Source organism: Plectropomus leopardus, chromosome 9, assembly GCF_026936395.1.
Source record: "Plectropomus leopardus strain MGB_pleo_1.0 chromosome 9, ASM2693639v1, whole genome shotgun sequence".
Lineage (NCBI taxonomy): Eukaryota > Metazoa > Chordata > Actinopteri > Perciformes > Serranidae > Plectropomus > Plectropomus leopardus.
Genome location: NC_142184.1, coordinates 12,713,785 through 12,737,832, shown reverse-complemented (window position 1 = coordinate 12,737,832; position 24,048 = coordinate 12,713,785). Strand labels below are relative to the sequence as shown.

Genomic DNA, 24,048 nt, shown 5'->3' with positions numbered 1-24,048 from the left:
ACACACACACAAACACACACACACTCTCTTCTTAGTGTTCAGTTTTACAGTACGCTCATGTTTAATGCAATAATGTAATGTGATATTCATATGTAATGTTTATTGAATTTAATCAAACTATATTTAATTTTGATTTGATTTTTCATAATTTTGGGGGGGGTTTGCAAATATATGTTAAAATAATAAAAGAAAGAGTGAATCAGCTGTCTGTCATCTAATGCATACTTTCTATCTAATATTAGGTTGAGTAAATACTGCAAGATACTGCAAGATACTACAGTACTACAGGGTGGCAGTCACTCAGTCACTCAATATTATCAGTGTTAGGAAATGGCAGGTATACCCCTTCCTTTCCTTCAAGGAAACCCTAGGTAGTTGTGCTGGAGGTTACCTCCCACTTCACCGCCCACGCTACAAATAGAGGCCTGGGCACAGGCCTCAATCTCTTTGTCTGCAGATGGAGTGTGTGTGTAAGCAAGTGAGAGATACTCACATGGTAAGAGGAGCGATGTTCTCGATCAAGAGGTTTGGTGACGAACATCTTTCCAAGCACGGGGTCGATATTGAACACCTCATTGGGTGGCTGATCTGCTCCCACCCCGGTGATGCTGTATCGGATGGAGATGTCCTTGTCCTGATCTGAACGAATCTGCATCACAACAAACAAAGAGGAACAGTCAATCGATCAATCAATCAAGCGTTTATTGAAGTCTCAGACTGAGACTTTATTCCTCTCTTGCACAACTCAGACACACAGTTTCCATGGCAAACCTAAACCTATTGGTACAATATGTACTGCGGGGTGTTTATTATTCAAGGACCAGTTTGTGATATACGGCCCCAGAGTTTAATAATTTCGTCCTAACACAACCTCAGAAATCTGATATTGCATATTACTCACTGGAAACATGCACAGGCACACACACGCAGGGCATGCACTCTTTCTCGCTCGCTCTCTCTAGCACACACAGACAGACACACACACACACACACACACACACACACACACACACATTCATCACAGTGTGGCATTTCTAGCTACCACATACTCAAGGATTCCATTAGTGCTGCCGCAGGGAGCGCTATGCATTCTGTTTGGCAGAATTGGACTGCTTCAAAAGAGAAATTTAAATTCAATATTTCAGGGAGGGAAGAAATGAAATCAACATACATTTACTGTTAACCGACAGTCAGGTGGTGATTTATTAAGATTTGCTGGAGCCAAGCTGGGAATTCAGACAGGTTGTGAACAAAAGTGTCAATTAGATAGGAAAGTGAGGTTGTAATTGTTGTGTAATTAGGGAAGCAACAACAGGCAACATGACAATAAACAAATTTTGAGGAGGCAAAAATGGGCCAGAAGAAAATAACAGTCTCGAATCCAGGCGTGCACACCAGGAGAGAATTATTCAGTGACTGTGGGAGATGGGAAGCAGAATGTTCTTTAAGAAATAGGCCTGTTTACGTTGGTTCAGCTCTCCTTTTCCAGATTGACAGCTAATAGGTGCATTAAGTGCACTGCTAGGCCTGTGATTTGGACTGAAGTGCTGTGTAATTGGGACTCATTTGGTGGAATTTTTCAATTTAGTGCCCAAATAGAGTCCAAACTTCCCATCTCTGTCCATTAACTACATGACAACCCTGAGAACATCAGCTGGTTTATCGAAATGACTCAATCATACACTCATTCCAGTATGCGGGCACACACTGTACACACATACACAAACGAAGGAACCTTTTTCTTCTAATCAATTACTATTTCAGCGGGGAGTCTGAGTGCACCAAAAGAGTAAGGCTGTCCAAAGTTGTCTCCATCTTTCACCACTTGAAGAACCAATTTAGCCACACTTTTGACACACTAGGAATTCTGCCCTGCTGAGAAAATAGCTGGAGCAACTAACGAGGACAAGGAACGGACATACAGTATTAGACAGGTGTCATCCTGACTCAACCTACTAGTGGAATAAAAACCTGTCACCATTACGACACCTTCTATTATCACCATTTCCCTTCTCCTCCTCTTAGTCAGCCTCGGCATTATCATCAAGTCTCCATTAGAAAGATTCGGTCGAGGTGTGTCTTTTTAATCAAACAAATGTGATCAGCTATAGACACCTTCCCTGTAAGAGTGCAAGAGGAGCTGTCACAACATCCCACTAATGCTATTTGTGCATGTCTGTATGTGTGTGTTTTCTTTGGGGAATAGGGGGAGGAGGACGTCAGAATGCTCTGCACATATCTCAGCGTATTACTGCTGACAGCTATGATAATTAACGAGCTGCAGGCATCCACTGCAATTACTTCAAAGAAACTCTACCCGTTAAACACCAACAAACTAACAAATATCCAGCTAGCAGCTCAGTTGAACTCTCAAAGTGCCGCCATTACCCTCCTCTACGGGCAAAGCGAAGAGACTGCAGCACACTGACTCCATCTACCTTTCCTGTCGCATTAGAAAATACAAGCAATTATTACACATCCCACTGCCAACCCCCCCCCCCCATTCATCCCACTTTTCTCCTCCCCTCTCCTTGTCTCTCCTTTCCTCTGCCCTCCCTCCTCCTTTCCAATTCCTTCTCTCTCATCTCCACGCCTCCCCTTTCTCACATCTCTCCCCTCCGCTGTTCTCTCTCATCACTTTCTTTCTCTCTTTCTTCGCTTCAGGTCTCCGTGGGGACAGAAGCCATGCATGAAAAATGAAATTACTTCAATCCGTTGGCCTTGGCAGTGGCGTATAAATCCTCACCAGTTAGGAAGTGATAGCTCTCCATAATTCCATTTGGGTTTTCCCCGCCCCCCTTATTTCCCACCCGTTTCCAAGTCGTCCTGCTCCTGCTTGGGGGGTGGTGGGGGGATCGGCTGCATGTTTGCTCACTCATTTCAGTCAATTAGCTCTCCCTCCCACAACGTTCACATAAACGTTTTTAAATCTGTTGAGGGACAGTGCCAGATTCCTTATCCTCATCTGTTTCTACCACACTATGTGTGCGGTTACATGCGCAAACATGTGTACATTTGTGTGGTTTGTCTGGCTCATGAATCATGATTAATAATGTATGTAATGAATCACATGGATATGAATTAGAAGAGCTCTATACGATATTCAGAGCATTACTATAGCAGCACACAGCTATTTGCTGTGTAAAGATGTCGTAAAGAAATGGCATCCTGTACAGAAAATGAAGTCACAATCCTCCTGTGTATGTTTTAAAATGAGCTTCTCTGTTTGATTTTGAGGTAGATGGTCTGGCCGCGCATACATGTTAGTGCATGGGAGTCCCATGTGCCCTGAAAGCACATTCATACTTTATATGATAACCTGCAAGCAACTTTGTAAGAAATCAAAACAAAAATCCTAAATTATTTTTGGTGTGATGAAAATGAGAAATTGGACTAAATGGCAAAGGATGGGCTGATTTTATATCTGAAGCTTGAAAAATTAGGCAAATTAGACTGAATATTGAGGGGATACAATATGAGATCAGTTTATCTGATGCATGTTAAGTATGACACCATATAGACAACTATTCCTGTTTTTCTTTATATTGTATATTTGGTCTCACACCTACATATATGGAAAGTGATAGTCTGCGTTGAAAGCCTGTTTGGGCACTGAAGCAAGGTACTTTATTAATATCAGAACACAGACCCCCCTTCTGAGTTTTTGTTGTAAGACACAATTTAGTACATCTAAATGTCATACATTTTAGCAATTTGGTAATTCATATTTTCGAGTGCAACAGTCATGCCTCCACTATTAAAATACATGACTGTTATCGCCACATACATAAACTACAATATTTGCATGTAATATTACATGCTGTCATAATAACATTTGTTAATTTTTATGTCAGTTATGATTGTTATATGTTAGTTTATTGATACTATTATTGTTGCTGTGTTGTGATTTGTGATAATGGGCTTTATAAATAAAATTGACTTGACTTGACTTAAAATTTTGTGTTTTTCACTGCTGACTGTCTGGGCCAGGTCTCCCTTGAAAAAGAGATTCCTAATCTCAATGGGACCAACCTGGTTAAATGAAGGTTAAATAAAATAATAAATGGCTAGAAAATGGGAGGTGACGAGAATGCACATCAGGAAGAACAGTACTCTGTGTGACGCAGGGCGTAAAGCACCACCCCTGGCTGAAAGTATTCATTTTTTTTTTTTTTAAGATTACTTTTGGCTCTTTTTGCCTTTATTTGACAGGAAAGGTATTGTGTGAAAGGGGGATAGAGAGGTGATGACATGCAGTAATGGTGCAGAGGGTTAAAATCGGACCCACGGCCACTTCGACAAGGACAAAGCTTTTATACATCGGGCACCCACTCAACCAAGTGAGCTAGTGGGCGCCCCCAGCTGAAAGTCTTTCAAGTCTTGTGTGATTATTTCACTGGCTAGCTAATCGCCACCGCTCTGCACTGTGCTCAAACTGCAGTCACTGCTGATATTGTTAAGGTGTCATCGCAGAAGCGTAGTGCCCACCCTCTGGTTCCTCCAGTTAAAGCTGTTTGCTCTGTCAGCACTGCTGCTGTTGTTAGCACTTTTCGCACTGTCAGCACAGTAAGTTACTAGTTGACAGCTCAGCCTCCATGTTGAGAGCCGTGTGCAGACAACCTCTGAATCATAGATACACTCTGAATACTGGAGAATAAAGAGCTCCTTTAACAGATCCAATAATGGATGTTAGCTAGCTGTTGATGCGTATTATCAGCCTGTTCTTTTCATCACAGAACATTGCGAGAGACGGGATGTCATTTCAATAGTGAGCAGCTCTCACTATCATCCTGCCATTTTAGCTTCAGAAAGAGAGGAAATGTGTTAAAAAACACCCAGCATGAGATGAGCACGAAGAGCTTCTCATAACGGCATCAGTACTTTTTATTTGCTTTAATGAAAAGAGGGAAACTCTGTCTCTCTTGCAGCACTGCTATCTTGCACCTCACACAATAACACTCAGTAACACTCACATAAAATGTCTCCATTGGGTAATAAATAACAAAGGAATCCATTTTCAAGAGTGCCAATAATAATAATAAAAAAAATGTTTTTCAGTTTTTTTTTTCTTTCGTTGATTTTTTCATTCCCTCTAATTTGTCCTCTATTGTCTTGATAGTGTGTGTGTGTGTGTGTGTGTGTGTGTGTGTGTCTATCGGGGACAGAGAATGGAGGCGAGTGCTCGGCTAAGAGAGATTGATAGTGCGAGTGAGAGAGAGAGGCAGAGAGAGAGAGTCATGACTGTATCATCCGGCATCAGAAACCAGACACTGTCTAAATGACCTATTTGTCGACGGATCAAAGCAATTCCCTTCATTACTGACAACTTGTCTGCTTCTTAAGGAGATCTTATCAGTGAGCTTAGCTCCCTTCTGCCAGGCAAAACTGAATCAAATGAGAAATTATCATGGCACCGGGTCTTTGGGGAAAACAGAAGAGGAGATGAAGAAGAGGGGAATGAATAACACAGAAACGCCATTCTACCACCACAGTTGCTGGGCTGCACAGAATTTAACTCTCTCTTAAAAATGCATGTCGGCTAACACTTTAAAATGTATCAAACTACTACTACTTAGATATGAGACTGCACTGCATGTTGTAGATATAAGCCACTGCATATATTTATTCAGTGAATATAAATATTCTAATGAAATGAATCCAAATTACAAGTATTGATTAGATGATCTATACTGCATGCTAAGAAGACAACATCAGCTCGAGATAAGATTTAAGTAGAAGTACAGCTATTTATACTGAATAACCATAAATCAAGACACCTGTGTGTAATGCAATCCAATAGAAGTAGATGCTTCTAGTATTTAATCCTCCCCCATAAACATGCATGTGGGTAGAAAATTATTAGAAAACACCTTATTCAGTGAAACACCAGGATAAACTAAAGCCTCGAAAATGAAACTGAATCAACATCCTCAAAGAGTCAACCAAAAACACAGATAAGTGTCACCCGCCTCTGCAGTTCCCCGCAGCTTTATAGTGAGTTTCAGCTCATTGTCTTGGTTTTCAGGCCACAACTTTACTATTTTGGTTCACTCTCTACTACTATACAAGCATTGTTTTTGAAGGGAGAGTGAGTATTAGACTTGGAGACACTCAAAACTAATGTTACTTTGTTTTTGCTGTAAATAAGAATAACCCATCTTAAAGGTCCAGTGTGTGGGATTTAGTGGCATCTCGAGGGGAAGTTGTGCATAGATGCAACCAGCTGAAACTTCACCTGTGTGCCAAGCGTGTTGTAAGACTACAGTGGCTGATGCAAAAACACTGATAAATGGCCTTTTCTAGAGCCAGTGTTTCGTTTGTCCATTCTGGGCTACTGTAGAAACAACATGGCAAGCTCCGAGGAAGAGGACCCGCTCTGAATGTACATATAAACAATTCATTCTAAGGTAACAAAACACAATGATTCTTGTTTTAAGCTCATTATATAGTAACAAAAATATTGTTATAAATACTATATTCCACATCTGCCAATGGATCCCCCTAAATCCTACATGCTGGACCTTTAAGGCAGAATCTATTCATTTTCTTGTGCTTAAATTTTCTCATTTTTGTAGAGCAGATAAAAGCTTTAAAAATCTAAAACCTTGTTTCTATCTGCTTGTTTCTTTAGTGAGTGCTTATTCTTTTCTGGAGCACAAGCTTCTTGTGTTCAGTTGAAATGCCCGTCTATGTGACGGGGAGGAGGAGGAGGTTGCAGAGCTTTCAGCCCGATCCGGCGGGGGTGGTTTTTAGTCCGTTCAGACCTGCCACCCTGGCTCTGCCTCCTCTTTCTTTCTTGTCTATTACTGCTCTCTGGCCTTTATATTTAAGTCATAACTGCTGATCAGTGACCCTAGGATCTTCATTGAGTGCTTATCCTTTTTTGGAGCACAAGTTTCTTGTGTTTTAGTTGTATGCTCTGCCCCTAACATAACCCGACAGCTCTGCTCAAGTTATCCTGGTTTGGCTTATCTGGTTCTAATTTTTTTTAAGGTGTTACGAGTTCAGACGCAGGCAACTATGGGCCGCTCTGCTTTGTGTGATACCAGAGTGTTCCTGAGCATATTACCATTGCATTTGTTTGCCTTGCAGCCCACGCAACTCTCACCATGGCAGATTAGCAGAGAAGGCGCTATATGTAAACAAAGGGGAGGAACATGGAGAGGCTTAGGGCTCCAGTATACTCAATTCGAAATAGAATTTGCTGTTTTCACAGACACAGTTTATGCTAGTATGCTCATGGCGTTTGCAGGTCCGTCTCCTCACCAGAGGATGGAGGCGCTGTGAAAGTGATGATACCGACAAAGACGATAAAAAAAGGAAGATTAGAAGGAGTGCTGGTACTGTTTTCACAGAAAGGAGATGTTTGTTCCCTGAAGCAAGCAAAGAGAAATGCAGAGATTATTGTATTAATGATGGATGAGGAGGCAAATGTGTGCCAGCCAGATTGATGATCTCACAAAACAAGTGACCCCTCTCATTTAAAACTCATCCATCAATCATGTTAAAAGGCAGTGCATGTTACTGACAAAACAGTACTCATGAAACAATTAGCTATGTGTCAAAATAAGTGTACTGGTGTATTCTGTTTTTCAAAACCACAATTTTAGTTTTCTAAATGCTAAATTTCATTCATAGTTTTTCATCTGCAGGCTACCTGACAGATGCATACATAAAAGAACTGATGAAGTAATTTCTGCTCTTTGTAATAATAAATAAATAAATAAATAAATATTATATAATTCTATAAATTAAATTCTATCTATCTATCTATCTATCTATATATATATATATATATATATATATAAATATGTGGAAAAATTGTTGAAGAATATGTTCAATACATTTGTATCAAAATGAAAGCCATGTGCAGCTTTCAGAAGTGGCAGTTTCTGAAGAAATGTTCAAATCTGTCCCAAGGATGTGGAGACATTCACAGAACCAAGTACAAAGAAAAACTATAATCAAGTACATATTATAACTGAGCTGTCCAATACTTGAAACCTTTTGAAGCACAAGTAATCTGCAGTTTAGCATGTACAGAGAACCACAATTATCATATGCATTGCTGTAATGCTCGTGGGCCATTGTGGGTGAAAAGCAATTACCATAGAAATGATGGTACTTCAGATCCTTGTGTATTCAGGAAGTTTGCTCAGAGTTGAGTATTCTTCAAGAAATAAAAGAAAAAAGGTAAAGGGTTGATATTTGGAGTGATGGCCTCGGCCGAGCTTTCTCTCATACTGGTTGAGGTCAGTCAAAGCAGATAAAAACTGCATCACAGCCATATTCAGTGAAAGTTAAGCAATGTCCACATGCAGTGGATTAGTTTCTGATACTCTCTGAATTGGATCCTAGGTTTGGGTAACATTCGCATTTGAACTGATACTGGTACTGGTACCTGGAATTCAGTACAAGTACCTAATGAAACCTATTTTCCTGAACTTCACAATTTTCTAAAACAAGTTGCAGGGGTGACATAGTTATCAAAAAAGCAATTTTGCTCCTCTGCTTTTTTCTTATCATACATAAATCTAATCTTCTGTCTCTGTCTGTCTGTCTGTTGTATGCATGTATGTCTGCTCATATACCAGTGATACTAAGCTAATAGTAACCTAATACATAAAAGGAAATAGACCAGAAGCCGGAACTATCATTGCAGACTGGCACTGCTGTGATAGTTTTGGCTCGCTGGGAAGCTAAAAGAGTGGCTGCAGCACCAATGGCACCTTCCTGGCTTTGGGGTGCTTTGAGGCAGTGATGCTTGTCTCAGGTACCAAAACGTGGCACTAATGGATTTAACGCGAATCGTAACTTGGTGATACTGAGATAAATTGGCCAGTATCCTTAAAAGTACAGAATTTGGTACCCAACCCTATTGGATACAATGTAAGACTTTGCAGTGATTTGTTAAGAGAGTACCGCCTCAATGTCCATGACTATTTTGTTTTTACTTTGTACATTTTACTGTTGCACATAAATTGGGACAGCGCATATATCACATGTGGCTGACAGTGATTGCAACATGAAAACAAAAAGACCTCATGTTACTTGGTAAAGCTTTTGCCAGAGAATGGTGCAAACATAAACTACAGTACGGCTTGTGTAAAAAAAAAAAATACTGTGAGACTTCTTCTGAAATCAGTCTACATTTGGTTACAAAAACCCTTAAGTTTCAAAAACATTAAAAGGAAGGTGTCCTTTCAACTTGAATGACCTTGCAGCTTTGCACATTATATCTTCCCGACAAATTCAAATGATTGGTAGGCTGTCTCTGTAAAGCTCTGTTTGAAAATAGAAAACTCCTCTAGTTTTTAGATGGATGGAGTCATTAAGACATTAAGATTCTGCTATAGATATCTATTATGGCCATGTATATATATATATGTATATATATGCATGTATGTATGTATGTATATATATTCAGTATTAATATATGTATACCTGTACATGAACATGCAAAATTGTAAGAACACAACACACAGAAAGCAGTACCATGAATGGGAGCAACAAGCTGTTTTGAGTTGGTAGTTCTAGAATATCTTCAAATTAAAAAAGTATCACTATCTGGCGTATGCATGCCATATGCAAACATAAAAACAAACACACACACACACACACACACACACACACACACACACACACACACACACACACACACAATACACAGAGGCCTGTCATGAGAGTGCCAATTAGGTACGCTGTAGTGCGCTGCTGGTGCAGAGAATGACACTGGTTCAGTGAGTAGTAGGACAGCAGCAACAGTCACTTGCAGACAGCAAAGGCACTGCAACCCCCTAAAGAGTTGAAAGCCAGGCCTTTCATGGCTCTAAAGCCCAACAAAAAGGGATGGCGACTCCAAACACAAATGCTGACAGAAACAAACAGAGAGATATGTTCCTTCAACAGTACAGTAATACCAGGCAGGCAAGAAATACAGGTACTGGCCAACAGGTCACAAACAAACTGGTTAACTGTGAAGAGAGGAGCCTCGACAAGAGAAAGGTTTTTAGGTGGCATTGCGTATCACATGCACACTCCATCTGTCAAATGCACTCCAGTGCATGTACCAAGATAAAAAGACGCCGTGTGTGTTTTGCTGTGAGTCAGCAAAGTGTCTGCATTAAAAGCTTTCCTATGGCCTTTTTAAAACACAGACTCTTTCTTACTCTTTGATGTTAAGCATTGTATCTCTTCAAAAGGTAGCACAGGATTGATGTTGAGTATCTCAGTCTGGAGTTGGGATTTTCAAAAACGCACTAAGTAACAAACACAAACTGCATAACATCTTGTATTCATTAGCTGGTGAGGACTGCACGGAGTCTGCATTTACAGATGTATCTGTGGCTTTCCTATTTATTTAAGAAAGGGAGTCCACATTGAGCCTGGTAAATTCAGAAACACTGTTTACATGTGAGAACGATACAGCTACCTGAACGTTCAACACTCATGGTAAAGCTCCAGGGATGGCTCTGTTGGTCGCCCGTCCACCACTTTGGTCCAGATTGAAATACCTCCAAAATTATTGGATGGTTTACTTATGTGAAGATTTTTCTTATGTTGACGTTAAATTTATGTATTAGTAGCCTACTTAAAACCTGGCTGTTCAATAAAGAAATTTTAAAATTGCACTTGTTGACCAATTAACACGCCTATTCTTACTTTTTTTTGTGAGTACTCAAGTACTCTTTAATGATTTAATGCAAGTCTTCGAATATGAAAATTACTTTTAAAAAATGCACATCCCTGTAAGATATTCTGAAGAAATTCCCCCGTAGGAGGCTGCTGAACTAATAACAACGAATGACATTCCTATCAGCTTTTACTGTATTTTGTGTTTATTGCTAATTAGCAAATGCTGGTATGCTAACATGCTAAACCAAGTTGGTTAACATGGTAACATCACAAATACTAAACATCAGCCTTAGATTTCAGATATCGTAATATCACTACTGTTGTGTTGGTTACATTACAGTCAAGTTCTGATTTTTTTTTTACTTACCAGACTGTTAAAGCTGTTCTATTCTTCACTTTTACCCACTTAGTCATTACATCCACATTACTGATTATTACTGATCCAAAATCTTATTGTGTGAATATTTTGTGAAAGCCCCAATTGTCATGATATTGCCACCATATAGATATCAAGGTATCTGGTCAAAAGTACTGTAATATTATGATTTTCTCCACATCGTCCAGCCCTAGTTCTGCGTCATGACTATATTGATATGTTAAAATAAACGATCACAGAACTAGTCAGAGATAGAAAGTTGTCATTTTAAATCTACTGCCACACAGCAGCTCGAGGCCATGTTTGAACAGGCCTACGCCGTTGCTTTTGAAGAGCTCAGTTTTACCCGTCTGTACTTGAATGCAACAATGCCATATTCAGATATACAGAGGGGGCCGAGAGGACAGAAGACCAAAAAGATGCGTCCTCAGATTCATCGGTTTAGTGGTCCATGCGAGTGTGTGACAGAAAGAAATGGAGACAGGGTGCTCGCTATGCTTTTGTGGCATTTGAATGATAGCTAGAACCGACGCAGGTGAGATTATTAAAAGACCTTCCTCCATATTAGTGAAAATAACATGGAGTAATGGAAGTTAAGCACTGAATGACTTTTCCAATTATTGCAGTGTGAAAGGAGTCTGGTCTTTAATAGTGCAGGCTTATGGCAAATTAGAGGTGCTATTCTCCCTGGAGGTAACAATGGAATGACTCGCCCACCTCACTCCCCTCTTCCAGGAATGGAGAATGAAAAATAAGGCAGCCATTGTAGCAGCAAACAAAGAGCGGCCGCACCCCTTAGCTTTGGCTTAGCAGGGTTAGAGTGTGAGGGCTGCCGTCTTACTATTACCCTCCTCTCTCTCTCTCTGTCACTCTCTTTCATTAGGGGATTGATTAAATTGTGAAATCGGGAGTGTGATGGATGCATGAATGACTTCTCCAGGCACTCCACTAGGCTTTGACAAGGACAATATCAAGGACCCCCTGTTACTCCCTTTACCTCCTTCGTCCCTTCATCCCCAGGAAACCCAATCTGGGTAATTAGAGGAAAGAGTGTTGGAGACTTGTAGGGGAGCGAGGGGTGATAGTGGCACGAAATCTGCTGCTATTGCACTTTCCCCAGCCATTTACCACCCCCCAAACCCAATACATGCGCACACATGCACATACATACACACACACCTACAGATACACATGCACACACACACTTTTGTACTGTCCACCTTTCAAACACTTTCTTCCCATCACCCTCCTTCTTTTCCCTCCTCTCGCTTTCTAAATCCATCAGGCAGCAGTGAAGGGGAGAAATGCAGACTAGAGAGAAAATAGAGGGAAGAAAGAGTGAGGAGAGCGAGAGTGAGGGGGAAAAATGAAAGTGGCTGTGAACTGACTGCATCAGCAAAACTCTGTGGCAGAGCGTGAGCCCTTTTGGCTGGAAAGCTAGAAATGGAAAGTTTAGAGAAGTTGCCAGGACTTGTTTGACAGGACGTCCGTTTGGCAGGATGGATCTGTATTGTGGGAAAGAGGATAGAGTTTTCCCTCCTAGACAAGACATGTGACCTTTGAGGGATCCTATGCTGCTGGAAGACATTTGTCTCACATTGTCTTTTTCAGTGTAGTCAGTTACATCATTGTGCGTACACATTTCCAATGGACACAGCTGAAGGGCTGTTTGGATGGAAAAGCATATACAGTGCATTTCTCCGAGCCAACGGGGCCAAACACTTCGAGGTATCATGAGGTAAACAGATGTCTACAGACCCAGATGTGAGTGAGAAAGTGAAGGAGGAAAGGTGTTCAGGTAAAGGCGGGAGCTGTGTGCACGTTTGATGTCGGCTGGAAGCTTGACAAAATGGGCTGCTCCCTGCCAAGCCTGCCCCTGCCAAGCACAGGCAGAAACTGAAGAGGGGCTGGACCCTGCCACGCTGCTGCTGGGTGTTTTGAAAAGTTGCACATTCACGTGTACAAGCGCGCAAACATGAAGACAAACTCACTCGCACACACCCGCGGCCGCACTGCAGCCTCTAAGTGCGTGTCAGAATGTTTCCCAGGATGTTCTGGCTCCCTCTAACCAAGCGAGGGATTCTGCTTGGCAAACTGCACCTCAGCAAGAGTCCAGCTGTCATGTTGACAAATGAACCTTGGAAGAGTGAAGAGGTGTGTGTGTGTGTGTTTGTGGAGCCATGCATCTGTCTGTGGATTCACGCCTGTGTATTTTTGCTCAAGCAAAAGCACATGCGTTGTACGGATGACACACAGATGGCTGGCGTACATGTGGTTTTTGCTTTTTCAAAAGCAGCTGGCCTGTCATTCCTTGATTGATACAGATCAGAAAAATGGATCTGAGCCAGCTGAGGTCAGTTTCTCTGAACCCCTCTTCGATTCCCGGAAGTCATTGCGAAAACACTGCTGAAAATCTGGAAATCCATCAGCTGCCCTAGCCGCTTGGCTCAACGCTGAGTCCTCTTTAAAGTGACACTGACTACATAGCAACCAGAACAAATCATCTTATATAAAGTAGCATTTTGCACAGCCTCGGATGAACCATAACATTGTCCCCAGTATGCGGCGATGCCAGGCGCTCTGCAAAGAGCTATGCATCACTCTGGTTTTATGAACAATGTGGGATGTTTAAGCTTTTATAGAGCGTTAGGAGGAAATGTTCTTTTCTCCTGAAAATAAAGAGCATATAAAAATGTGTAAAGCAGCATCCGGGAGTATTGGCCAGAAATTCTCATAATGGAGAAGCAATGAGAAAACCTGCAAAGTTAAAAAAATAACAGCAACTTTTCATCTAGTGCTTAACTGTTTATCTTAGGAGCTGCTTATATCGTGAGATGCTGTAAAGCATTTCATTGCACAATGAGGATTTTTATGACACACATGCACTGTGCTGAAGTATGCTTGCTGGTACCAGATCTTTGTGTGTCTTAATTTTTGCTCCCTATCTGTGTCTGTGTGTGTGGTGGGGGGTGTTCACCAGCATAAAAAACACGATCACCCCATGACAGTATCCATTATACTTGCATGAAAAGATTCTGACGGAGGCCTTTCATTTTAAATGACAAAGTAAATAGGATCAGATTATTCTGGTGCAGGCCTCGGTTTTGATTTTACCTCCAGGAGAGAAAGAGCCAAAGAGGGGGAAAATGGAAAAATACAAGCACATTAAGTGAGATTAGAATTTTACATCACATGACTTGCATCCAAAAAGCGCTTCAGTTCAATTCAATCTCACGCCCAAGGACTCCCCCCCCCACCCCCCTTGCAATTACTCTTTTCTTTCATTTGCTCTAAATGCTGTTGCTTTGTGTTGAATCAGATTTGATTCTGTTAGGTGTGTCTCTCAGGCAAACATTACTAAGCTGAAGTGGGAGGAAAAGTATTACCTGATGGTGTTAATGCATCTCTTTATTCTTCTCTGCCTGCATAATTTCTTATGTATCTACTTTTATGCTCTACAGTCGTTCTGTCCCTCTGTCGACCTGTCCTTTCTTTTTGACCGACCTTGTCTCATATCACCAGCAATCACTGCCACCCTCGCTGGTCCCCACCTCCCTGAGTCCCCCACCGAATATCTTTCTTCCAATTTCACTGCACATTATTTTTTCATGTCTTCAGAGGAAAAGAGATTCTTGGCTCTCCTTCATCCCACTGATCCACAGGGTCGCCGAGGCCAACCTCCAGGGGACCAGACAGAGGCTGTTTGTTAAGCTGTTATTTATCTCCTTCATAAAGTCCTCCTCATCTCCTATTAAAGAGCCCAGAACTGTTGCCCTTGACTCACACATAACTCTTGTGTCTTTTGGTGAGATGATTTACTGTTTAATTTAACACCAACTGAACCCAGGAGGGTACCCGCCTGGTGCTGCCTGATGTCATATCAGAGAGGAATGTGTTGAGGGAGGGATTTGTGAACATGCGTGTGCTTATCTCTGTGTGTGTGTGCATCTGTGCCTGTATGAGTCAGTGGGTGGCTGAGGCAGGTTTTTGTTGTTGTTTGTTTTGTTACAGTAAAGCCTTAGTAGTAGCAGTTCTGGGCTAGCAACACGAAACAAGGCCATGGCTGGAAGTTTAAAAATAAACCCTAGCTGAGTACGCCTGATGAACATGTTTACCGCGACTTCACGCTACTAATTTCAAAATAATGAGATATTAAAGAGTGAAAATTACATTTCAGTCTCACTTCCCTGAACACAACAGGAAACAAAGGCCAAATGCTCCTGACAAATATATGAATGTAGTAACAATTTGTTTTTCCTGTCAATACCAGGAGATTGTAGGAGACTCCATTTCCTGGGGCTGATAAATGTAATTACATTGATCTCACTAATTTCATTAGAGGAAAGGAAATGAAGTTCATAAGGTATTTGTTATATGCCAAGACAAGAGTACTGTACAAAGAGTGGGGGGGTCTGACTGCCAGGAAAATAGTGGATCTTTGAGGAGAAACAAGAATCAGGTCTAACCAAACAGAAATGGAGCAGAATCAGTAAAGCTCTTCCCTCCTGTTTCATGATACCCAGCGACCACCTCCTTGCGTGAGATAAAAATGTGCCCTCAGGTGCTCAGCTGTTCTCTTGAAGATTCTCACGCTATTCAGAAGATGGTCAAATTGCTTTTATGTTCAAATGTTTCATTAATGATCTGTCAAAAAAGACAAGACTGAGCATGTTCCTCCGTCACAAAGACTCCATTAGTGCAAGTAACAATGTAAAGCACTCTCAACTTCTTCTGTCGTTTTATTCCTGCCATCATAAGTCAGGACTGGCTGTCCAGCTCCTCCCTCGATAGAGCAGTCTTTTTTCATATCTGTATACTTCTTCATGTGCAAAGTATGACGTAGTTGTGCATAAATAAAAACAGGTAACAGGTTTTTTTTTTTTTGGCACAGACAAAACAGACAAATTGAGACCTCCTGAAAGGTGGGTCTTGGTACAATTCTAAGGGAACCCTGGTGCAGTTTGTTTATGATGTAAAAGCAAATGAACTAGCCACAGGATTTTATGATGTCAGGTTTAGGATTTTTAAAACTATTAAACTACTAATAAATCCATCTGCTGATTGTGAAATCTGTCAGCAGATACGGAGCCTAAAGGCCACAAATATAACCTATGCTACTCATTTGGTAACCATGGGAACACGTACGCATGCAAGCTTAGGTATATTCCCAATTGAAAAGCTGTTAAATGAGATGTAACCTGCAGGTGGCGTTAGAGCAAAGGTCAAAGGAACAGCAAAGTCAGTAGGATTCATCCCCTCGGGATGATCAATGGCTGTATTAAATTTAATGGCAATCCATCTAATAGGTGATGAGATATTTAAGTCTGGATTTATTGGAGCTACAAACCAACTGGCCGACCAACAGTGCCACCCATAGAGCCGTAATGCTAGCATGGCTTAAAAGAGAGAATTAATAAATATCAAGCTGTACATTTATCGAAATGATTTCCAATGTCTCCAAACAGGGACTGTTTGTGCTGGAAAGAAAACTCACTTCACCTTGTGTGAATCTTCAGGAGGGGAAATTCAAACATAAAGCCAAGAGCCAAGATGTGTTACTGAGTAAAACAAAGAGCAAATGAGATGCTGACCCGACTGTTTGCGCTCTTCCCCCAGAGTGGACCAAGGTCTCGCCTCCCTTTTTCCTCTCTCTCAGTGCTCTACAGGAGGTCCACCCATATCTGAAAGAAGTTTATTGTTTCTTTCTTTTCAGAGTTTATGTAGTGTGAGTGTGTGAAGTGAGCGAATGTGTGTTGAAGCTGTACGCCTGCCAAGAAAAGGACCTTAGCAGTGCAAAAGAACACTGAAGGAATACAAGACAAAACATAGCCCCGAACAAAATATGCTTGAATACATATACAGCGGTGCAGTTCCTGTACAGTTCATGTGTTTGATAGACTTAGTGTGACCACACATTTCATTGTTTTCACAGCCTGAATTTATTTAGCCATGGAGACGAGTTCTGCGCCGTTCGACTTTTGTAAAGCGTTCCATATGGGCAGCAATGTGGTTTCCTAGTGACCGCGCTCTGGATCGGACTGTGATCCTTAAATACTCGCATCCATGCGTTTCACCATCCTGCGGTTTCTCTGGTGGACTAGGTTTAAAAAAAAAAAAAAACCCAAGATGGAGTCCTGTGTTTCTGGCTTAGCTTTTTCTTCTCTTTGTTCAGGGATAAAGCAGAAATGCGACCAAACAAAACCCCAAACAATGAGCATATACAAAGGCAACAACGCGGCACATGCGCTTTACTGATCCTTTGTTTGCTGCCTGCGTAGGACAAGTCATTTCTCTCTGCTTGTGTATGCATGCGTATGTTTGTTTGTGAGCGTATGTCTCGGCAGGAGGGAGTGGAAACGGAGGAAGGGGGCATGCTGGAGCGGGGCAGTGCTGGTGTTGGCCGGATGGTGGGTGACTCAAGGGAAGAGGCCGTGAACAGCAGTTCTCCGGGAAGTCTATCAGACCTAAACACAAACACAGACGTGCCTCTAATCCTGGTCTAGCCCTACATTCCCTCTCTCGCTCCTTTTCCTTTCCTTCTGCTGCTTTCTCGTTCTCAATCACACCCACCCGTCTTTGTCCCCCCTCAGATTCTACAGTGCAATTGGCTCCTGCTCACTTGTACAGTATGTTGCTTTTTGTTCCTCCTGCTCTTTCAGATTTTCTTTTTTGTCCCTCTTTCTGCTGTTTTTGTTGTTGCCGTGTCTGTCAGTGAAGCAGAGCAGTCATTAATCACTGGTAAACGTACGCAGAGGAGAAAGCAGACACCTCGAGGGGTGTGTGGGGGGGGGTCTCTTATTCTGCTCAGAAAACGCTTTTCTCGACGTGCTCCACGGAGAGAGATGCAGAAACTGGAGCACAGGTGCTGCAGCGAGTACAGTAAACACAACCAGATGCACTGCAACACACATCAGATCAGACACAAATGTCGGTATTTTGCGCACTGTTTAACATGCAGGCATTAAGCATATTTTTAGAAAGCTACTTCTAGGAAATAAATAGCTACAACAAATTACTGGTACAAATGACTTGTCGATAAAAGAGCAGGATATCAAATAAACCTCTTTCTCTTCATATCAGTCAATAAAGGGCTTTAGACAAGTACCCATTTATTTGGCTTATTGCTCTGGCAGCTGCTATTTCTCTCTACGGCATTGCTGTCAATATAATGTCCTGTGATTATTGAGGGATGCAGCCACACTCTATCGAAATATCTAGCATCTCTGTCGCAAGGACAGCCAGCAGACAAAGAAGACACAGATATAAAAGAAAATATTTCTTACAAAGAAATATTATCCAATAAAACATTTTTCACATCCAAGCTCTCAAAACAAATGTCTTCTCTCAAAATAATATCTCTGCTAGACAAACATCAAATATTACCAAGAGCAGAGGAGGTTTAGAAGTGAATCAACAGGTTTCTGAAGAGAGGCTGGAAAGAAGAGAGAGACTTGGGACAAGGACAGAAATGATGCAATGAGTGAACAATTAGAAGAAAAGAGATCGCGAGGAAAGAATGAAAAGAGGCTTTTGTATGTACTGCAGATGTCTAGATACACTTCAGACGGTCCCATATGAGGGTAAAGCTCACTAGCAATGCTTCAAGTTGCATTTTACGCTTGTGAGTCTCAAAGGAGTTGTTTGACATTTTGGGGAAAAAAGCTTATCGGCCGCCTTGTCGAGAGCTAGATGAGAAAATCAATACCACAGTTATATCTGTCTATTAAATATAAAGCTACAGCGAGAAGACGACTAGCCTAGCTTAGCATGAACACAGCATAAAAAAAGGTATTCAGCCAGCCTGGCTCTTTCCAAAGGTAACAAAATCCACCTACCACACAGCTCATGAATTAATAAATTATATCTGACTGTTTAGTTACGTGGAACATAAACCCCTGTTTTCAATCTTAATGCTTGGCTAATTGTTTTGTTTGTAATTTTGGCTGTAGCTTCATCTTAAATGGACAGATATGACCGTGGAATCAATCTACTAATCTTATTATTAGAAATAAAGCAAACAAGCATGCTTCCCAAAATGTTTAACTACTCCCTTAAATGCTTAATGCTTACCAAGTATCAACTTGCAGTCTGTTATCCAATGATCCAATGTTGTTCAAGTTCACAGATCACCAGAGCTAGCTCAAAGTTAAACTCACACGGATTCAAACTATTTCACATAAATGGTTCACAATTTTCAATTTTGAACTAAGTTCATAGTCACAAAAAATAAGTAGTTTTTTTAATCATTAAACACATTGTATGATCATCAAGCCCCCAGGAGCTGTGCTGGGTTTTGACATTATGGGCAAAAACAAAATTACAACTTTGGGATCAGACATTTAATGCCATTGGGCCCAAAAAGACTGTTTCCCATATACAGATTTAAACTGTAAAAGAAGATGTCTGTGAATCAGTGGATGCATGTTTTTAAGTGTCACAACCCCTGTGAAAAGGCTCGTTTCACTATGGGGAATTCATCCATATGTTCCAGTAACATTTCTTAACTCTAGAAGGGCTGCACAATTAAATCATTCATCCCCGGTCAAGTTAGCGGAGCGCTAAACCGTAAGTTTGACGTACAGCCAGTGAAGTCACGAGTGCACTTGCTCTATGGGCCCCACAATGTGGACAATCTATCTTTGCCTTCATGTGCCACTGAATTTATTTCATCAAAATGACCGGGGGTCCACCTCTGCCGTATCCAGTTCTTGTTACACATCCATTCTGAACATTTTTAACTGTCGTGTGAATCAACGACGCTCACAGTCACAGGATGCAAACAGGTATGTTCAATGCATCGATCCCCAAATCTTGAGCAAGTTCAATGAATGTGCTCATTTACTGCGTTCATGCACAACGCTGCTGTTACATGTGTTAAAAGTCAGATACCGTGCATGAAAACTGCTCTTTTCAATGTGATGGCACGACTTCACCTGCAACAGCAACTCTGACTGGCCAAAACTACATCAATTCCTCTATCTCTCTCACATCCTCTATTATCTCACAGGCGAGAGTCAGCAAACAGTACAATAAAAAGGGTATTTTACTGGACAAACATTTATTCACACCCCATCTTGCTCCTTGGCTAAATTGTTGTTTCATCAGGGTTTTGTTCATTTTTCTGCTGACGGCTGTTGTAATAGAGGGTTAAGGGGGAGGGAGTTGGGTAGTGATGGTGGTGGGGGGGTTGGTTACGTTGAGTCTTTATTTACCGGAGCAGAAGAAATCGATGCCTCTCTGCCGTAGGAGAAGTGTGTGGATCAATGGAAGGTTTCAAAAAGCCTCTGTGAAAAATCAATGTCCCTTACATGCTATTGATGGCTGTTTGGCCGCAGAAGAAAGAGAACGACAAAGAACACCTGTTTATTGTGAAAAATTACTCTCCCAACTCTTTGTTTTAGTCTTTCTAGATCTTTTCCTCTCTGTTTTTTCTAGAACAGTCTTGTAGCTCTTTCCTAAACATGGCTCTATTTGAAAGATTCTGTCATTTTGTATTTGTATACTGTCAGCAGAGGTATGTGGTAAAGTTACATTTACTCTGTTACAGTCAAGTACTTTAGAAATTTAATAATTATTCCAGCACTTTAAATGCTGCATACTTTTTACTCCTACTTGAACAGACTTTTTGAATTTTTTTTTTTTTACTGTTTTATGCATTGCATCTGATCTGCTACCAAAGCCACACCCCTTCAGGACTCAGAGTAATGGCTTTAGGAGCCGCGGGAAAATCAAATGATACAAAGTATCCTCAGTCTCACTTTTTTCCCTTTCTATTGTCAGTGTATGTGAATTGTATTTTGTCTTCCTTTGTGTCTCTGTCTGCAACTTTGCGTTTTCACTGCTGACTGTCTCGGCCAGGTCTCCCTTGAAAAATATATTCTTAATCTCAATGGGACCAACCTGGTTAAATAATAACAAAAAAAAATTATATAAGAGCTATGGTTGGGCCTAAAAAAAATTAAAATCAGGCCTAGCCAAACATAAACCTGTATGGTTTTTGTCCATGCCTAACCTGAGCCCTTACTTTGTCAGGAGATCTGACCAATAAAAAACAGAATTTTCACTATATAAAAATAATTTACAAACATTTATTACAAGTTAAAGTTAACTGAAGTCTTTTCAGTGCAGTTACTTCTGTTTATTCAATGTCTTCTGCCAAATGTTCAGCACAGCCCAAAAACTGTCATATGCCATATATATTAAAATTAGATTGTATAGCATTTCTCCAACACAGCCCATACATTATTCATGACACGGCATAGACTATAATGTCTGCATTAAAAAAAAACAAAACAAAAAAACCCCCAAAACATCAGAATATTGGCGCTCACCCGACATGATTTGAGCCTGGGGGAATTCTGAGAAATAACAGCCTGGCCCAAACCGGGTGGGTGGTTCGGGCTGAGAATCAAAGCTCTGTTTCAAATAACATGAATTCCAACTGAATTAATGGCAATAAGTTTAATATAGCATATATCATCTTGCATCATGCTTCAAAACTACTACTACTCCTGTTTCCTGACCTTAATGTAAATGTTTGGGCTGATGGTGTGTAATACCTCTACGACTGTATTACCCATCAATGTAGCCATATATATATATATATATATATATATATATATATATATATATATATATATATATATATATATATATATATATATGATGGTGTGACATTTATCACATACTAGCTATAAATACAAACCGCAAATGACTGCACATATGTTCACTTCATTACCTCAACCACAAGAGGACCATCTGTGGTTGAAATGATGCATTCATGTAAAGTAGAGTAAATTGAAAAATTATTTCTCCCTTTTTCTCACTGCTCAAGATGTTTGTAAAATAAGTATTTAACTGATGGAGGGATGGTCTTTTTTTTATAAAACTAGGCTGCCTTTGCAGTAGCAAGGCACAAATACTTTCAAAATTGGTGCTACGTAATCAGAAAAAAACAGAGTAGAGTAAACAGAGTAAAAGGACCTGTGGCAATCCATTTCGTTCTGAATCGTGTTTTTATCAGCCCGCTCTAAAATATGTTTCTGAAAACACTTAAAGTCAAAAATAGGTAATACAGTCATAGAGTCTCGGTTTATATTTGATCAGAACTGCCTAGTTTTACTGTTTGATCAGAGTTTGGTCTGAGAGAGAGCGAGAGAGAGGGATGGGTCGGTCTCTATGTCCTCTTCTATATATTTTGTGTCCGGAGTGGCAGCATTTATAAATGCAATATATAAATTCACAAGTACAGCCTGTAGTTTGCACAACACCCAACACATACAACCCATAAAATTAGCGAAGTATCCCTTTAAGCCAATACTTTTGTACTCTAACTCAAGTAGGTATTTTGATGAATGCTTTTACTTTTACGTGAGTACAATTTTCCCTTGCTTTATCCACTTCTGGGTGTAAGGAAGCACAGCACTGCTGTCCATTATTTTTGAAGACCAAAAAAAGAGGTAAAATCTGTGATGCTAACACCAGGCTACATTCAGTACAACCCTCTGACACTCGCAGATGATAAGGCCTAATATTAAGCCCCGGAGTTACACCATGCACACTGCACTACTTGATGTACAGGAGAAGAGTGTGAAGCGCAGGAGCAATTATTTCAGCGCTGCTATTAATAAAAAACAGTCAATAACATCTCATTGAGCTCTGACACTGGCTTGGCTTTAGAGAGCAACGGCAGTACAGTTCTGCCAAGACTTTACCTAAGCAGTCAACATTTCCCTCGAGCCTTGTCAGGCTGCAGGCTCAGGGGCCAGTCAGTGAGGCCTCTGTCCTGACACCTGCCCGATCCTGTGCTGGCTTGATCAAAGTGACAGTGCTGCGGACCTGCAGAGATACAGGTGAGGGCTGCTGTCACCCCCACCTGTCCAACTGATGGCAACTTGGTCAGGGCCGGGAGAAAAAGCGGCGGGATGGTGGGGAAGGCCTCTGCCTGCATGTCACTCAGTGCTGCGCCAGATGACAGAACAGCCCATTAGGAAAGGGACTGACTTCACAGGCCATTAAGAGAGGCATCACACAGCCACAGCACACAGAGCACTGAGTAATGGCACAGTTGGAGGGAGACAGGAGAGGAGATGAGAGACACAAAGACCGCATGCTCTGTTGCAGCATCTTCAGTGTAAAACTTAAAATTGACATTAAGATATTAAATGTCAGAGTGAAACTATATCTTTTGATTTTTTTTAATGTTTTGAGTTAGGTTTGACTGAAGGAAATGAAATAGACACAAACAAGCCTCAATTCACAACGGAGGGCTAAAGAGGTTAGAAAAGTGGACTAAACTCATAAACAATAAGCACTGCAAAATCATTCCCATGCCATTCACCCCCCAGAGCTGTCTCCTTGTTAAAATCTCTGGCTCTCAGTATGGCCCTGCCTGCCCTCCAGTCATCATTAAAGAGAAAGACGGGAGCCCAACAGAGGCATCAACACGCATCACTTCTCCTCTGCTCTGAACGCTCCACTCTCAGCAATCCACCAGCCCCTGACGGACTTATTTACTGCACAAAGTGGATTGTGTTTGGCTGCACACTATACTTCCAAATGTTCCTTTGATACCCTCTCTCTCTCTCTCTCTGTCTACCCCATCCCCTCTGTCTCTCTCTCCGGCTCTGTCCGTCTCATGGAGACAGCAAAACTGTCTGACCAGTTTATGGCCGGTGTAGCACTACTGAAGGGCTCAGCGGGCTCGGATGAGAGTGCCACACTGTGCCAGGCTCATGGGACAAACTCCAGCTGTAGAAGCACTCCAACTCCAAAAACAAAGACTTACAAACTCTCCCCTCTTTGACTTGATATTTTTGTATCACTAAATAAAAAAATTAAAAAGTTTCCTTCGAGCAGCTCCCCAGGCTTTTCCCTGGGGATTGGATAAAACCCAGTAGAAAAACAAAGAACAGAAACAAAGGGAGGAAAAAATGCCTCTTTTGCACAATTTAAGACCCAAAAGAGATAAACTGTGAGAGTTTTGTAAACAGCGAGGAAAAGCTGATGGCTAGATATCCCAGATAAAGAGAGGAGGA

The 24,048-nt window shown here is 41.2% G+C and overlaps 1 protein-coding gene across 1 annotated transcript in view; it reads right to left on the bottom strand.

The window, feature by feature from the left end:
* Positions 1 to 24,048, bottom strand: part of LOC121946868 (cadherin-4-like) — a 301,746-nt gene that overhangs the window by 52,808 nt on the left and 224,890 nt on the right. The window contains exon 6 of the mRNA XM_042491671.2: positions 494 to 649. Within this exon, the coding sequence (XP_042347605.1) occupies positions 494 to 649 (156 nt within the window). The remainder of the gene's footprint in view (positions 1 to 493; positions 650 to 24,048) is intronic.